This window comes from Rhincodon typus, chromosome 31, assembly GCF_021869965.1.
Source record: "Rhincodon typus isolate 14 chromosome 31, sRhiTyp1.1, whole genome shotgun sequence".
Lineage (NCBI taxonomy): Eukaryota > Metazoa > Chordata > Chondrichthyes > Orectolobiformes > Rhincodontidae > Rhincodon > Rhincodon typus.
In genome coordinates this window covers 13,836,115-13,854,052 of record NC_063362.1, presented here as the reverse complement: position 1 = coordinate 13,854,052, position 17,938 = coordinate 13,836,115, and the positions used below count along the sequence as shown (strand labels likewise).

The 17,938-nt window shown below is 44.2% G+C and overlaps 1 protein-coding gene across 1 annotated transcript in view; it reads left to right on the top strand.

Annotated features, from left to right (window-relative positions):
• LOC109919991 (MORN repeat-containing protein 1) overlaps positions 1-5,510 on the top strand; it is a 202,374-nt gene extending 196,864 nt beyond the window's left edge. The window contains exon 14 of the mRNA XM_048615161.1: positions 4,705-5,510. Within this exon, the coding sequence (XP_048471118.1) occupies positions 4,705-4,853 (149 nt within the window). The 3' untranslated portion in view covers positions 4,854-5,510. The remainder of the gene's footprint in view (positions 1-4,704) is intronic.
• Positions 5,511-17,938: the final 12,428 nt, after the last annotated feature.

Below are 17,938 nucleotides of genomic sequence, written 5' to 3'. Positions count from 1 at the left end.
TTCAATTTGTAGCTTTTAAGTGAGGTGGTACAGTGAACATGATGCTGATAATCCAACACACTTGGCACATGCTGAGCTGGCATTAACTGGGGTAGTGATTAGTGTTTCTAGAATTTTAAAACGTTGCCTGGGCTGTGAAGGAAATCACACTGGACAGCTAATCCTACATTAGTTGAGTCAGAGCATGTCAGCATCACAGAGCCCTGTTTCTCAGCATCATTTCTTTGTTATCGTAACAGCATATCACCTGTGGTTAAGGTTATTAAATAATGTCTATTTTTTAAAAAAAACCGCACTTCAGCCCACCTGTTGCATAGTGACTAATGTCAATGTCAGTACTAAGTGTCAGATTATAAACTCAAGTATAGTGAATGCTGGGAGTGAGTGCTCAGTGTGAAGCAAGGCTTTAATCACCAGCTTTACATCAGCACTTCTGAAAGTACAACCCACAGCTCACAAGTCATTCAGAGAGAAATTATCTTTCATGTGGTTCAGACCATACCGTCATCCTTGGTACAGTAAATAGTACTCTCTTACCACTGAGTCAGAATATTGTGGATTCAAGTTTCACACCGGAGACTTGAGCCAGAGCCTAGACTGACACTCCCAGTGCAGCACTGAGAGAGTGCCACACAGTCAAAGGTGTCATCTTTCAGATTAGCAAAGGGCTCTGTCTGCCCTTTCAACTGGACATCAAAGATTCCATGTTCTACTTAAGAGAAGAGCAGTGGAGTTGTGCACATCCATTTTCTATCCACTTCCCTGGTGTTCCTCAATATTTATCTATCCACTAACATCACTAAAAGCATATTATTTGGGCATTATCACGTTGCTGTTTTAGGGATTTTATAGTATGCAAATTGACAGATGCATTTCCAATATTAATGCCAAGACTACATTCTGTAAAGGGAGTCAGTTAACTCAATTGGCTGGACAGTGGGTTTGCAATGCAGAATGATGCCCACTGCATGCATTCACGTCCACATTGGCTGAGGTTACCATGAAGGACTCTCCTTCTCAACCTCTCTCATTGCCTGAGATATGGTGACTCTCAGGTGAATAGAATAGAATAGCCTTTATTGTCATGTACACTCGAATGAGTGCAGTGAAAAGTTTGTAATGTGGCCACTCAGCACCATCTTAGGTACAGAGGACCTAGGTAAAGGTACCTTTAAGTGTAGTTACAGAGTAAAAAAAAGTGTTGTTACAGCGTTAAAAAAAACTATAGATTAGCATTAGTTGAAAAAGTCCAGAATGATAATAAGTGAAGTTCCAATGCATGCCCACCGGTCTCAGAGCACGAGGCCATGCTGCCTCCACGTGCCGACCTCCATCCAGGACTTGCTGTGGCGCTGCTCTGGGAATCGGCCCATACACTCCACATCAGGACTGAGCCCATTCGCTCAGCTCCACTGTGGGACTCAGCCTGTTTGCTCAGCTCCGATGTGGGCCTTGGCCTGTTTGCTCAGCTCTGCTGAGGTTCTTGGCCTGTTTGCTCAGCTCCGCTGTGGGACTCAGCCTGTTCGCTCAGCTCCACTGTGGGTCTCGGCCTGTTTGCTCAGCTCCGCTGTGGGACTTGGCCTGTTTGCTCAGCTCCGCTGTGGGACTTGGCCTGTTCGCTCAGCTCCGCTGTGGGACTCGGCCTGTTCACTCAGCTCCACTGTGGGTCTCGGCCTGTTCACTCAGCTCCGCTGTGGGACTCGGCCTGTTCGCACAGCTCCGCTGTGGGACTCGGCCCACCAGTCATTTTTCTCTTATGAGAGAACAGCCCTATGATCTGCTAAGACTATGGTGACTTTTACATTTTGAAACTAATCAGGTTTGTAAAGCACTTTGTGATGTTCTGAAGTTTGAATGATGCTGTATAAACACAGGTTTCTCTTTTTTGAAGAGTCATATCAGACCTAAAACATTAACTCTGTTTCCCTCTCTACAGATGCTGTCAAACCTGCTGAGTTTCTCTGACATTTTCTGTTTTGATTACAGATTTCCAGCCTTTGCAGTATTTTGCTTTTATTCTTTCTCTGTACTGGGATGCTGTTTTGTGTAGGCTTTATTTCCCCCTTTTTCTAAACTATGTCTCTCAAGACAAGATAAAACAACCTTTTGTAGAGGTTTGTGGTTCAGCTGTATAAATATTTTTACTGCATAGTGCAGCACACACACTGTGACTTGTCTGATTCTTTGGAAGAATAATATTATGCTTAATTTGGAAACCTCCCCCCCACCCCCAGAGAGTGTCACCTCTTGCTGGGTACAGTTCCACAGATGCCAGCAGATTTCCATTACCCAATCCCACTTCCCATTCCTTAAGTGGACCTGTGAGAATGAGAGATTTTGGTTAACTGAGACAACCAAGGGACATGCCAGCACAGGCGTATTGGGCCAAATGGTCGTCTTCTGTACCATAAATTTTCTGTGTTTCCAGATAGAAAAATAAAACAGAGATACAGATCCAACTAAATGGCAGAGCAGACCCAATGGCCTCTTCCTTTTCCTATTGAGTGTCAGGAGGTTGTTTGTCATCACAAGTGAGCAAACTCTAGACCTCATTCAAACATCAATGCCCACTTCATCTGACAAACGGGCTACGTTCCGAAAGCTTGTATTTTCAAATAAACCTGTTGGACTATAACCTGGTGTCATGTGTGATACCTTGTCCATCCCAGTCCAACACCAGCACCTCCACATTATCACTTCCCAAACAGCATCACCAGAGAGATCAGGAGGAGAATACTGGTCCATTTTTTTCCTCAGTCCAGGCAGATTATGACATGCTAAATATTGTCAACACACACTGCAGAATGATGTGAGACTTCTCCGGTCTGTATGAATTAATATTCTCATTAGGTAACACACCTTCCATCCAGCTGCTAGCAAAGTGTATCTGTCACAGGATGAATAAAACTCCTTGTGCTAAGGTGCCGAATTGTATGATTCTGGTACATCCTAAAAGGAGCCAAAATCAGAGGATGGGATGACCTGTGTTAATCATACTCTCAGGTCTGGTTCTGTAGCACGCTGACAGAAACCCCCAGTTTTTACCACTGATCTTTGCGGAGTTATCTGGGACGAACTGTTACAGTAGGTTTCCAACAATTAGCTCCTTCTGCCAAGGGTCCATTGCTGTTTGTGATTTATATAAATGGATGTGAATGTAGGAGGAACAATTAGTAAGTTTGCAGATAACATCAAAATTGGAGGTGTAGTGGACAGGGAAGAAGGTTACCCCAGAGTACAATAGGCTGGGATGATGGGTCAAGCAGTGCCAGATAGAGTTTCATCTGGATAAATGTGAGGTACTGCATTTTGGAAAGGTAAATCAGGGCAGGACTTACACACTTAATGGTAAGGTCCTGGGGAGTGTTGCCAAACAAAGAGACCTTGAAGTGCAGGTTCATAATTCCTTGAAAGCGGGTCGCAGGTAAACAGGGTAATGAAAAAGGCATTTGATATGCTTGCCTTTATTGGTCAGTGCACTGAGTATAGGAGTCGGGAGGTCATGTTATGGCCATACAGGACATTGGTTAGGCTAATTTTGGAATACTGCATTCAGTTCTGGTTTCCATCCTATAGGAAAGATGTTGTGAAACTTGAAAAGGTTCAGAAAAGATTGACAAGGATATTGCCAGGGTTGGAGGGTTTGACCTAGGGGAAAGGTTGAATGGGCTGGGGCTATTTTCCCTGGAATGTCAGAAGCTGAGGGATGAGCTTATAGAGGTTTATTAAAATCATGAGGGGCATGGGTAGGGTGAATAGTCAAGGTCTTTAGCCCAGGGTAAAGGAGTCTAAACCTAGAGGGCATAGGTTTAAAGTGAGAGGGAACAATTTAAAAGGGACAAAAGAGGCAGTGTTTTCACGCAGAGGGTAGTGTGTATATGGAATAAGCTGCCAGAGGAAGTGGTGGAGGCTGGTACAATAACAACATTTAAAAGACATCTGGATAGGTATATGAATAGGAAGGGTTTTGAGGGAAATGAGCCAAATGCTGGTAAATGGGACTAGATTAATTTAGGATCTCTGGTTGGCATGGACAAGTTGGACCGAAGGGTCTGTTTCCGGGCTGTACATTTCTATGACTCCAATAGGGAGGGAAAGACAGTCACTACCCTTGCTCCTGATCCCTACATGGCGATTCCATCAACAACAACAACTTGTATTTTTATAGCACCTTTAACAAAATAGACCATCCCAAGGCGTTTCACAGCAGTATTTTCAGACAGAAGTTGATATCAAGCCACATAAGGAGATATTAGTCCAGGAACCTAAAGCTTAGTCCAGGAGGCAGGTTTTAATGAGCATATTAAAGGAGACAACAGGAGAGAAACACAGTGGTTTAAGGAGGGGCCTGGCCAGCTGCAGGAATGGCTGCCAGTGGAGGAGCAATGAGAATCAGGAATGCTGAAGAGGCCTGAATTGAGTGTAGAGCTCTCATCAGCCAAGGACAGTTTCAGCCTCTCCTGGAAAGATATCCTCAGTTGAGTAGTTTGCTACAATTACATTTAGTTGTGTGGAGACACATGAGATTCCCCTGTAAGATTCACACAAAAAGGCCACACACTTGGATGGAGTACAGGGCACATTGCCGTTTTCCTTGGAACTATGTATTCAAGTGTGTCCCAGCCTTCAGGGGACGGGTAAGTTAAACAGGGGGAAAAGATATTAAAATGAGAAAATTTAAAACCGATACACCTCTAATTTCAGGTGATTATATTATCATGGTGAAGGACGTGACAACTCCACCTTTCCTGGATCACACTCTCCCACCAGCTTTTATTCTCCTGAAGGTGAAACCACACAAACCAAGCAAAAAGGGCAGCAGAAAGGAGCACCACAAAGTATCCAACAAGTAACGAAATTCCTGAAGAACATTACATCTGATGAAGTTTGAGCCATAGCCTTCATGTATTATTTTTGCTTTACACCCCTTAGATCTACCATAGCCCCCTTCTTTAATCTTTCCTTCCTCCACTCCCTCCTCCATTGATGCCATCACTTGGGGTGATAACTTGGAGCACGATTTCATGTCACACGTTCATAGCCAGCAGAGAGTGGAGACTCTCATTCCATTAGTCTGGGTCAGAGTTGAGTCCAGTTCTGAGAAGTGAAAGGGAATATGCTAAACCACAGTAAACACCCAGTCCCAAAATAGCCTGCTCTATAAATGAGAGCAACAAGTGCACAGAAAGAAAAGTCCCTGCTGAAGCGGAGGTGTCACTTCGGAGCAGTTTTGTACAGAAGCGAATAGTTGTTTTTGTATTCTGTTTACTTCAGTTCATTAAGGTATAAATATTTTTAAAAATCTCTATTTAATAAACCATGTGTTTGAATGTTTTCACTTCCTTTAAAACTGTAAAGGGTCTATAAGCTTCAGATGCAGCTGGTGGGAGGAAAGTCTTTATGTCTCATTGAGAGGTTCATATTTGTGAAACAGAACAGGATGGTCAGATCTGAAGAAACATAGGGCAGCAAATATTTTCGGAAAACAACGTAAACAACATACCAAAGTGACCTGCTTTACCATCCAAGTTACAGCTTTCCCAATGTTTTTGTCAGTGTGTAAATGTGCCATATTCAGCAAGATCATTCCTTAGCTTATGCTGAGTTAGCAGATTTCAGCTGGACTGGTTATAGTGAAGCTATCATTTGCCTCACTGCCTACAGTCAATTACCGTGCCATTTAAATCATTACTCATATGAGGTACCAGGTTGACCTCCAAACTGTAATACTTTGCTTTTGCAGAGAAGTGCTGGGCTATGGAGAAAGAAATGCAGTCACCAGATTAGCACAGGCACAATGGTCCAAATGGCCTCCAATTCTGTGTGATTATATGAAGTGGAAAAACATTAAGGGGCATTTTAAATGTCACCACAGTGCAACTATCTTTCTGTTAAGGATCTATGTTAGCAGCCACTTGTGATTGGATTAGTGAAGTCTGGAACACTCCTTTCTGGGTGACTGTCTCTCTTTGGCCTCTAATATTTTGATTTCTCTCTCACTTTTATTTTTTCTGTGCCTCTGTCCCCAAATTCTCTTTCCAGTGCTGTAGTGCTTGTATTCTTTCGGTTTGCAGAGTGATCTGCTTTATTTATTATGCCTGATGCCTCTCCATTCTCAGTGTCTGCTGCAATCTTCAGTTCACCCTTACACCTCTGCTTCATGATTGATAACCACTCTGCTTCCCCCACCTCCCAACATTGCAACCATGACTACTCCTCCATCTCTCCCCCACCAGCCCATTCCTGCTCCTCTGTACTCAATGATCTTGGCCCACAAACGTGTCTTTTGTTAATGTTCAGTTGGAATTTTAGTATTGCATCATTAGTTCAAGATGTCATTTAATTCTGTCTGGATAGTTCACGTTACTGTGCTTTTTGAAATATATAAACCGTTTGGGAAAAAAGGCTTTGACGTATGAAGCAATGGTTTATAGATAATCTAAACAGTGCACTGTGTGCTGGGAGTCCTGGTTCAAAATGTTTCCATGAGTAACATTCAGATTCAATTGAGCGTCTAATCTGTCTGGAGTTAGAGATCCCAACTGTCAACCAGAAACATCAAATGGAGAGGAAACATCCAGGCAATATCTCTATAGTTCTACTTTAGCACCCCTACCACACCACACCAGTGACAGAGACTGTGAAAAATGACTGGGCTTGTAGTGATCTCCAGAAATGGAGAATTGGGGAACAAAGGGAGAAATCCACTAGGGTTTGGGGTAAGGTGGTTGGAAAAGGGTTACTACAAACAGGAGAAATCCATCAAGACTGTCCCACCATTTAGTTAGATCATGACTCATGTTATCTCGACTTCATCTTCGATCCTTGGTTTAACACCTGTTCATGACAAAAAAATTTAGTCTTCATCTTGAAAGCTCCAATTAGCCCCCAGCTTCCACAACATTTTGATAGAAAGATCCAAATTTCCCCTTTGGGAAGGAGTGTTTCCTGACACCAACCCTGAGTGGTCTGACTCTAATTTTAAGGTGTTGCTGTCTTATTCTGAATGTACCCAGCAGAGGAAACAGTACCTACCTTATCAAATCCTTTCATACCCTCAATTAAATCACCCCTTAATTGTCTATAATCAAGACAATACAAACTTTATCTACACAGAATGTTCAGAAGAAGTCATATTCAACTTCAACTCTATTTCTCTCTATAAATAGGCTTCTAGACCTCTTGAGGTTTTCCAGTACTTCCTGTTTTTGTTTCAGGTTTCCAGCATCCATATTATTTTGCTTTTACTTTATCTACGCTCTCTGTCCTTAGTGTTTAAATGTTTGGGAAGGTAGGAGTATGATAGAATCACTGTTGACTCTTACACTTCAGGTGTTGCAGTACTATCACAAATCGTAATCATTGCACTGACCATCTCTGTAATTTTTATTCCTTTCTGTCTCTGGAAAGGACTGACATTACAAAGGTACTGTTTCCCTTCCAGGATTTTGCCTCACAGACATTGTGTGAACAGGCCACCATTTAGAAGCTGGATCAGCATCCGCTATGACAGGGTTCAAGAAAAAGGAAAAGGGAGACTGATCTGTGACATGAGAGGGCGAGTGACTATTTGACAAAAGGGATGAGAGTGCAAGGCCAGCACAATTAATCTGAATTCATAAATAGTCATTATTGTAGTCACAGTACTTAGAAAGCAGTTTCTTCTCAGTCCCCTGGAGGATGATGAGACCTCTGCAGATGTCAGCTGGCTCTGAAAGGTCTTTGAAAGCAGCCTGGCATTGCTAACTAAACAAAAAGTTGCTTTTCTCTTTGTAGAGCCTGACACCAAACCCCCATCATCAGCCATGACGAGGTTATTTACCATGTCCAACAATCAGGTGTGGAGTCTTGGTTCCACTTATCGTTTGGTTTTTCAGATGGTGAAATGAATTTAAAACCTTCATATCTAAAGCCTTTGCATCATGAGATTCTCAGACAAATGGATGTCTGTGCAGTTTACACTTTAGATAATGCAACACAAAATCTGAAACCATCTCATTCCTCAAGCCTTTGCCAACTCTCCGCTCAAGTCAGCCACTGGGAAGTGCACATGAGCTACTTGCGTGCAACCCTATACCTCCCTCAGAGTATCAATTTCGTCTACTGCTTGTGCTCCTCAGCAAGTGATGGAATATGAGAGACAGCATTTATCCATGCCACATTGCCAGCCTGTACTCAGAGTGCAAGCATTCATGTTTTTTCAATGCACTAATTATGACCCATTGTAAAACTAAAGCAATACAGACAGGAAGGCCCAGGTTTCGTCCTTAATCTGCACATAGAACCAACTGGTCTCAACAGTTAGACTCAGTGCCTTTCATGACCACAGAATGTCCAACACTCTGGATGACAAAGTAAGTTCTTTTGAAGTAAAGTCCTGGTAGTAAATTAGAGAAAGGTAGCTAATTTGTGCACAACAAGGTCACACAACCCGCAGTGAGGTAAGTGAACAAGTAATTTTTCAGTGAAGAAGATTGAGGAATAAAAGTAGATCAGGCCACTGGGATGAACACCCTTGATCTTTTACATTCACCTTACAGTGCAGGTTTAATGCTTCATCTGAGAGACAGAACCTACAATGGTGCAGCATTGGGTATATTGACCGCTAGAATGGTTATGTGCTCTGGAGTGGAACTTGAACCTACCATCCCAGAACTCAAAAGGCAAGCATAAAAAAAGTACTACTAATCAAACTGAGGTTAATACTTCAAAGGGAGAGAGAAACCAGGCTGGTGGGGGCTGAGGAACATGCCTGATGACCTCAGTTCCCTGTGGTTATAGGGTGAAGATGGGACTGGACTTGGCTGTGATACTTCTCCTAATTTCAAATTTCCTACACACGGTTGTTACCTGCAGTCACAAACTCAATATAGCCCCCAGTACTGGATTTCAAAGGGCTGCTATGAACTGCCTTACAACAGGTGGGTCGGTGCCTTCAGTAGGAAGTAAAACAGGAAGATGCAAGGGGAGAGTACAAAGTTGGCCGTGTCTAACTCTATCTTCCCCGCAGCTTGTTTTGGATCACCAAGGAAAGTTTGCAGTGTTCCAAATATCCCTGGCATCACTCAAAGCCTGGATTCATTCAGCACCTTTCTTTGACAGATTCTGGTTAATCAGAGTCCCTCTACCCTGAATGTTTGTCTATACCGAGGCTGTTATAACCTAAAGGCGGGTTAGGATCCCTAACTCTGCAGGAATAATCTAGATCCTCAAGAAATTGAAGATTAATCTCCAGGTTACTGTTGTGAATAGTCCCTGGGAAAAATATCACAAGGGCCTTGTGCAGTCTTAATATAATTTTCTTTTGAAATACTTTAACCAATTAGTTATAAAAATATTGGAGAGGTGGGGGTGGAAGCTGAATATTTGGAGAGTGAGAGGGCATTCAATTTAAAGAATCAAATGCAATGTGAGGAAAAGGGTATTTTAACACTAAGTGATTAGAGCCTGAATTAGACTATATTGCCTGAAAATCAGGTGGAGGAAAATACAAATGTGCTTTTCAAAAGGGAATTTGGAAAATTACCTGAAAAGAAAAAAATTGCAGGGCTATGGGCTAAAGACAAGAGAGAGGGGGACCAGCTGAGTTGCTCTTGTAGAGAGCTGACACGTATATGATGGACTGAATGGCCTCCTTCTGTGGTGTATCCTATGATTCAATGTTTCCATGATGAAAGCTCCAGGAATACATCCAATCGGAATTGGCAACCCTACAACAGACCATTCACATGAGCATTGGCCAAGTAAAGTTGGGCAGTTTTCTGAGAGGTTTTCTCAGAGTCAGTCTGTCGCCAGAGTCTAAAATGAAAGATAAATGATGTGTTAGGCTGCAGAGGGCAGCAGTTTTTTGTGAGTCCCAAGTTATTTTTTTGGACCATGTGATGGGCCGGCCTCCTGCTCCACCTGCCAACCCCCTCTGCCTCCTCTCCCTTCTCCAATGAAGCAAATAATCAGAAAAGGGACTGCACACGGCTTCCTTTGTAGCCACCCCCACCGCAAAATACAATCTTTACTTCATCGTGGAGTTGTAATTGTTGAAACTCTTGCCAGCTGGGGCTCGTATTTTCTTGCAGATGTGAGATGGGTTTGTGGTTTGCCCTTTCAGCACAATGAATGCTCTGTTAATCAGCTAACATTCAGAATAGTCTGGTGTGGGTTTGGATGGCAGCCAGCCTAATCCATCAGGCAATGGATTGTTCATTCCAGGCAGAGCAAGCAGAATGCCACCAGAATCTAGGATGATCACTCTGTGTAGACAGCCCTCCATATCTCACAGGAAGATAGTATCGGAGTGAGTGAGGGAAAAGAAAATAAAGCAGCCGGATGAATAATTTATCATTCATTCATTCTGCTGACTTCAGTTACTTATACGACAAATAACCAGCTGCAGCCTCCTGTGTGGCTCACTGCAATAGGGTAGCCTTATCACAAATGCATCACTTAGTGCTACACTGAGCCACTCAGAAGGGGCAAGTTCAATCTTCAGTTTGTGCCACTTTATTTGAACATGGTTAGCATGGCAGGTAAGATAGACCTCAGCACCCAGCAGGGCTACTAGCATCAGCACACCAGCTTGCATTTGTACCCAATTTTTAACAATATGAAATAGCCAAACCCTCTAGGGATGGATCAGTCTATAGGGAGACGTCAAGGAGAGATTTGAAAACAAAGATGAATATTTTTAAATTGCCAGGAGCTGTTGTAGGTCTGCAGGCACAAGGGAGATGGGTGATTGGGACTTGGTCCATGTTAAGACAAGGGCAGCAGAGCTCAAGGTAATGGGCAGATGGAAGATGGGTGGATAGTCAGGGGTTGTTAAGTTTGGACAGGACAAAAGCATGGATTAACATTTCAGCAGCAGATGGGCTGAGGTGGGAGAGAGACAGGAGCAAGTAAAAATCAGCTCAAATTCCTTCTTGTGGTGTCCACCCAGTGCCCCAGCTGCATAGAGCATCTATCAACCAGGAACAGGCCCCAACTCAGTAGATTAACCATTTAACATGCAACAGTCTAAACTCATGCATGAGAAATGGGTATTTGTAGAGATAAGGTGGTCCCCACCAGAGTTCAGAGTGTGGAGGTGGAGGAACGCAGCAGGCCAGGCTGCATCAGAGTTCAATGTCTTTAGGAAGGAGACAAAAGAGAACTACAGTTATACTTTCTTAATTTGGTATCAAGCACAATGATGAAGCAGAAAAGTTCTTTACAAGCTGCACTGTTGTATGATTGGCTGCCATGATGCATGTTAGATTATTTAAAAAATTGTTGGAGTGTTCCTATGGGTAATGCTGGCAAGGCATTGTTTCTTCATTTCGAGATACTTTTAAAGATAACAGAATCCACCTTGTACTGTGAGTCCAGAGTCATCCAGGCTGGCTGTGGTGTGCAGATTCCTTTCCTTGAAGGATATAAATCAACGAGCTGGGTCTTTAGGACCAACCACCAGCTTTCCAGACCATCTTTATTAAACTAAATTTCACAACATGCCGCAGTGGGATTTCAAATCACAACATTTGTCTGGTTCCAGTCTCACTATGCCCCAGTCAAATACCCCTCTTCTTTCCTCTCAGGGACATTAATATCAGAAAGATTTGACTTTCATTTAGAATCCATCACCTAACATGTTCCATTTCAAGGAGCATTAGAAGAGTCCCATTTGTGAATGTGTAAATCTCAGTGACATTTCCTGTAACCTGTAATCTCTGATTTAGGATTGTTTCATTCTCCCCAACTCTCCCCCATTTCCACTATCGAGAGAAGTTAGATGGAGCAGAAACACTTAAACACTAACATGAGCTAGTTCGGCTGAATGGCCTCTTTCCATATTGATATCTCTGTGTATGTATCTTCACCGAAGGTTGGTGAGGAAATTCAGAGCAGTGGAAATGAAGGAAATGAGAATTGTATAGGACAGAAAAGGGTCAGAAACAACTGACAAAAATGGACCAGTCTGGCCCATATGTGGCTGCAAACCCATACCTGACTGACTCTCGACAGTCGTCTGAAATATCCTTGCTAACTACTCAGTTATATCATAATCATTACAAAGAATAACAAAAATAAACAAACCATTTGACTGAGACCTAGGAATCAAATCAGAATGTGACGAAGTTACACCCAGCCCAGATTACTCTATATATTCATCCTCGCTAACATTTAGGGTCTGGTGCCACTGACTTATCAAGCAACAGCCTGATACAGTCATACTGTCTAAATCGTAAGATACAGCCCACATCCTGGACTGCTCCTTCACTATTCCCAGCTACCTTTGAGTACATAACCACCAGTGGCTACTAGGATCATTAAAATATAAGGACAGAATGTGCATCTTCACAATGGGGGCTAAGTTACATCTCTGAATATGGGTCTTAACTAGAAGACTACACTTTGACTCACCAGGTGTAACATCATGGGAGATCCATTGGTAAAACAAGAAATATCCTCAGATTTTTTTAGAAGTGATTTATGAGAGTACTTTCTCGACTTTCCATTTTAAGCAGATGACCTCACTTGACAGCACCACATGTTAGAGGTTTGAGTGTAGCCTGAGCATCACTTTCCGATTATGTCAGAATACTTACCTCAAGTATCATGTTCAGCATCTGAAAGCGATAGAAATGCTGCTAGGTGGCGATTAGTTTATAGGCAACTTATGCTGGTTTTAAAGCCGGGAAAGAAATTCAATATTCAAATGGTCTCCCGTCTGTGACAACACTGCAGAATGTACAAAACCCATCTCAAGTGTCATGTTTGCTGTGCAAACTGGATCAGAAACGGATGAGTGCATCAGTGTGTGAGCTCATCATTACTCCTGCTCTCCAGAGGTTTCAATGGGAGGAAAGAAATCTTTGACCCATCTTCCCTTCATTTGTGCTGACACAGACACAGGCCATACAAGGACAGCATTTTTAACTCTTACATGGCCATGTGAACACACCTTAAATGCTTACCCGAACACCCACACTGGCTCAGCGCATGAATGCAGCCCCTTCTCCTCACTGGGGGCCTGGTCACAGAATAGATCTCTGATCTATGTTGTGTTAACTTATTCTAGGGGTGGAATCTTATCGGGGTCTGAGTGATGCGGGCTATGGTGAGAAGTCTGGCGAGGTTTATTTTGATGTCGGGAGCAACTCTTTTATGTTTTTTCCAGACCGCGAGTTGAGTTTCTCACTAAAAGATGGCAAGTTGCCTATTAAAGGGGACTATTGTTTGTTAAATGCCTTACCACTGACACAACTCAACCTCATTAATATTCAGCTTCCTACCTTATCAAACGCATCAAACAAGTTGGATGTCAAGAAATCTCGATGTGGAAATTAGAGTACATACCTGTGGTTCAGCTCACTGCTGTGACTAGCCTCCATGTCGCTCAGCACCAAACAGCATCTCAGAGCACAATCCATGGGTATCGGCCACACAAACCCTCATCCATGGATTTTGGCATCTGATATTTGCCAATCCTTCACAACCATTCTGGCACCTCTCTGATACATGTACAGGTCACTCAGGAAGTACAGACATGCATTGCATTGGTAGCTGGCTCTGAAGACTGCAACAGGGGGCACTTTACATACAGGGACAGGCACCAAGTCGATGGATTGGACCAGGGTGCATCACAGGGCTGTTCATTTGCTCTCAGTGCTTGCTCATTTTATGCCAACTACATGCCCGCAGCATCCATACCTTGCCTTGCAATACAATGCCTGTTAGCACATTGCCACTTCAGCCAGAGTGAGAGGCTCTCAGTAGTACTGTATTAATGAGCTGTTCTGCGCAGACACGCAGACAAGCAGCGTATCCTTAGGGACCTGTCTGGGAGTGGGAGAAACGTTTTGCTGTATGGCAGACCAAGATATCAATCTGACACTTAGAGTGTCTGCCAGCTGCCCTTGTAGCAAACACACTCCATGTTTATTCAACCAAATGACCATGTTGGATACTGGGTGGGGCTAGTCCTCAGTCCAGTCAAGGAGAGGCCCCCTGTTGGTCAGAGTGTCCCAATACAATCAGTCAGTGGGACAGTCTGAACCAATGCAATGACAAGGCCAAGGACAGTGGTCAGCTTGGGATGCTGACCATCAGGGGATCCAAATGCAGTCCAGGGAGCGGACAAAGAGCCAGTAGCAGCAGTCAGGGGAATGGCACCCATCAGTCAGGGGACTGCAAAGATCTCAGTCAGGGAACTGCCCTGTAATATCCAAGAGTTGCTTGCTAAAGTCAGTGAAAGGTCTGGGGCAAACTCAGTCTTAGGGAGGGATGTGCTGTTCATCATGCATTAAGGAGGGTACAAGAGGAGCCTGTAGAGGTAGCAGAGAGATCACTGCTAAAGGTGGCAATCTGTGGCAGTGGGGGAGAACAAAGACACTTGAGGAGGTGGGAGCAAGGAAAGAGAAAGCGTAAGCTCAAGGTGTATGGGGATATTCGAAACAGCAACAGGAGGGTGTGCTAGGCTGTGGGAGTGGACTTTTGTCAGTGGCCTCCACAAGGGGAGCAGAGAGGAATAGGGTAATGTTGGATCTCAGGAAGCAGGGAGGTCAGTTCGTGGCGAGGTACGACATGGTGGGTCTTCACATGGGAGAGGATGGGTGGGCTGTCAGGGTAGAATGAGGTAAAAGGGGATATGGAGGATCTAGGAGAAGGGGTACCTGGTGACCATGTGGGGAGCGGTGCTGACAGTGTCTACCGTGATCTGTGTTCCCTGGCATCACTTGCTGTTCGCTAGATTCAAAACACAACTGGAAAATAACAGAGACAATGCCCAGGGTGGCTGGGTCAATGTCAGTTTGATGCACAAAAGCACAGGCTCCATGTCTGCTGGAGATTGAGGAAGCAAATGTATTCAGCACGCATTTGCAAACTCCAGCACCATTTCATTCACAAACATTTCTTTGCGCATTTGTAATGCCTGCAGAGTGAGTGAATTGATGCATTTAATGTTGGTCAAAGGTATGGTGTATCACGCCATTGATGCCACTAAACTAACATTGTCATTGTCAGTGATGCAGAAGCTGGTAGCAATAGCATAAACTGTGGAAAATGCTGGCCAGAAGCACCCCATCACTTGTACAACTTCGAGGGGTCCTATGGGGCAAGGGGAACATTGCTATGGGCTCTACTGAATGCAATGAAAACTTATGTGGTTCAGGGATTGGAAATGGGCTCAGAGACAGCAGGAACACTCTTTTTGCTGTAATGTGTTGGTCACTTAGTTGGCATGCAAGTGCTGCTACCAGGGCTGTGGTGAAACAGATGGTTAAAGATGTGGTTCTGCTGCTTGAAAGAGTCTGGAGGGCAGGGGTACCCTCCAGTATAGACCAAAGAGAGTGAGCTGCACCATCCTAGTGTGCTGTGCCCTGCACAATAAAAGCTGGCAATGAGATAATGTGATAGATGCTAAGGAGCCAGGGGAATGGAGGAGGCTGGGTGTGGAGAAGGATAAGGACTTTGAGCTGGAGGAAGCCCTCCTAGTGGATGACAGAGCTCAGCTTCACTGGGCGCTACAAGGCAGACAGGGCCGGATTGGTACCCTGCTCCAGTAGATGCAATCAGGCTGCAGGATGCAATCATGGACTGTCAAGCTCAAGATGCCAGCACTTGGTTGGCATTGTAGGTGAAAACCATCGCCTGTTTTTTTGTTTCCTTTATGTTCCCTTTTGCTGCTGGTCAATAAAAGCTCTTTTTTGGACTTGTCAAATGCTTGCCTGTCAGCGATGTTCCCTTACTGGACAATGGCAATATGCAGCTCTCCATTGGGTGCTGGAGAAAGAGTAGCAGTGACCTAGAGAGGGCTGTAGCTAAGGTCAAGTAAACTATGTGGCCTGCTGGTTAAACCACAACGCGAGTAAAGGTTATATATGTGAGGGAGTGTCAGCCATGCTGGCCATGGGCCATGAGTGGCATATGTGGCTGCTGTGCCATTATGTAGCCAATGAGGGGCATCACCAGGCTGCCACAGCTAGTCTGGATGCAGAGCAGCCTTTTATAGATGGTGTGGGCACAATGGATGCTGGTCTTTCGGCAGATATCTGGTGAGTGGTGAGATGTACTGAGATTGGCAAATGGTAAAATGGGGATGGAATTGGGTGAGAAGGAAGTCATGGGCCGAGGTAGATGGTTATTGAGTGAAGTTTGGTAAGAAATGGTGAGAAATCTCTTCAGGCCTTGGGGCAAAACCCATATGAAAAGCTCAACAAAACTGGCAGTTAGCCAAAAGAATTAAGGTTCAGCCCTTGGTGTGGGTTCAGTATCAGTTCCCATTTGTAAAACCCCTTTCTCTACATTCAGGGTTCAACATAAACATGGGTTTTTATAGTTCAAACAATCAGGGAGGCTAGAAAAATGTTTTCACACAGATACTTGTTATTGTTATTAGGGGAAGAATGTGATCACAGAAAAGAGGGTACAGGAGAGATTTAGCAGGATTGTTGCCAGGAATGGAACATTTTAGTTGAGAGTCTCGGTTGGATGAACATGTGGTTGTTGTCTTTGACGTGGAGGTGCCGGTGTTGGACTGGGGTAGACAAAGTGAGATGTCACACAACACCAAGTCATAGTCCAACAGGTTTATTTGAAATAACAAGCTTTCCGAGTGCTGCTGCTTCATCAGGTTTTGACTTTGATACAGAGGAGATGAGGGGATATTTAGCTGAGGTGTATAAAATTATGAAAAGCCTAAACAGAGTTAATGATAGATTTTGTGGCACAGTGGTAGTGCCCCTACCTCAGGGTCAGAAGTTGTGGGTTTGAGTCCCATGACGGGACTTGGCCATGGAAAGTGCATTTATAATATGGCCAGACGAGTTGTTATCAAGTTTTTCAACTCCTTCCAAAACAGCTGATGGCAGGGGTAAGTGAAGGAGAGTTTCCTGGTCAGCCATCCTGCAAAAGATAATGGCAAACCTCTGCACCATAAGCATAAATCAATGAAAATCCATGGGCCAACCTTTGGTAATAAGGATGGATGAAAAGACAGCTAGACAAACAGAATGAATAGGAAGGATCTATCTCCTTTAGCAAAGAGGCCAATAACCAATGGGCATAGGTTTAAAGTAACTCCTTCACTGTCACTGAGTCAAAATCTTAGAGAATTCCTTCCCTAAGGACATTGTGGGTCTTTCTACAGAACATGGACTGCAGCGGTTCAAGAAGACAGTTTGCCACCAGCTTCTGAAGGGCAACTAGGGATGGGCAATAAATGCTGGCCAAGCATTCACACATGCTACAAATGAATATTTTAAAAAGTACAAGGGTAAGAATGGAATTGAGAAGTAAGATGCAGAAACTGTCATCACATTTACTGTTGATCACAACAAGGAAGTCGATCTGGCACATAAAATGATCCCATTTCCTCAGCTCCACCCCCGCTCCAAAAATCATAAATGCAACAGACAAGGTGACAGCCACAACATGCTACACTTGAATTAACAGGCATCCTCAAATTTTCACCCTGCACGTGACTATTTTATTAACAGTCCCTTATAACTGGGTGCCAAGGTACCAAGTAGGTAATAAAAACACTGTTGTAAAGATGGTGGCTGCGTAGGATGCTCCAACTAGAGTTCCTCCGCTCCTTCTGTATCTTTCTGTTTTTATCCCCCTTTGGTCTCTCGGTTGGTCTGGGCCTGGTCTCCCAGTGGCTCATAGTGGATCCCGGGCCTGGTCTCTCGGCCTCTCGTGGTCGGTCACAGCCTGGTCTCTCGGCCTCTCGTGGTGGGTCACAGCCTGGTCTCTCGGCCTCTCGCGATAGGTCACAGCCTTGTCTCTCAGTGTGTCGCGGTGGGTCACAGACTGGTCTCTCGGCCTGTCGCGGTGGGTCACAGCCTGGTCTCTTGGCCTGTCGCGGTGGGTCACAGCCTTGTCTCTCAGTGTGTCGTGGTGGGTCACAGCCAGGTCTCTCAGTGTGTCATGGTGGGTCACAGCCTGGTCTCTCAGTGTG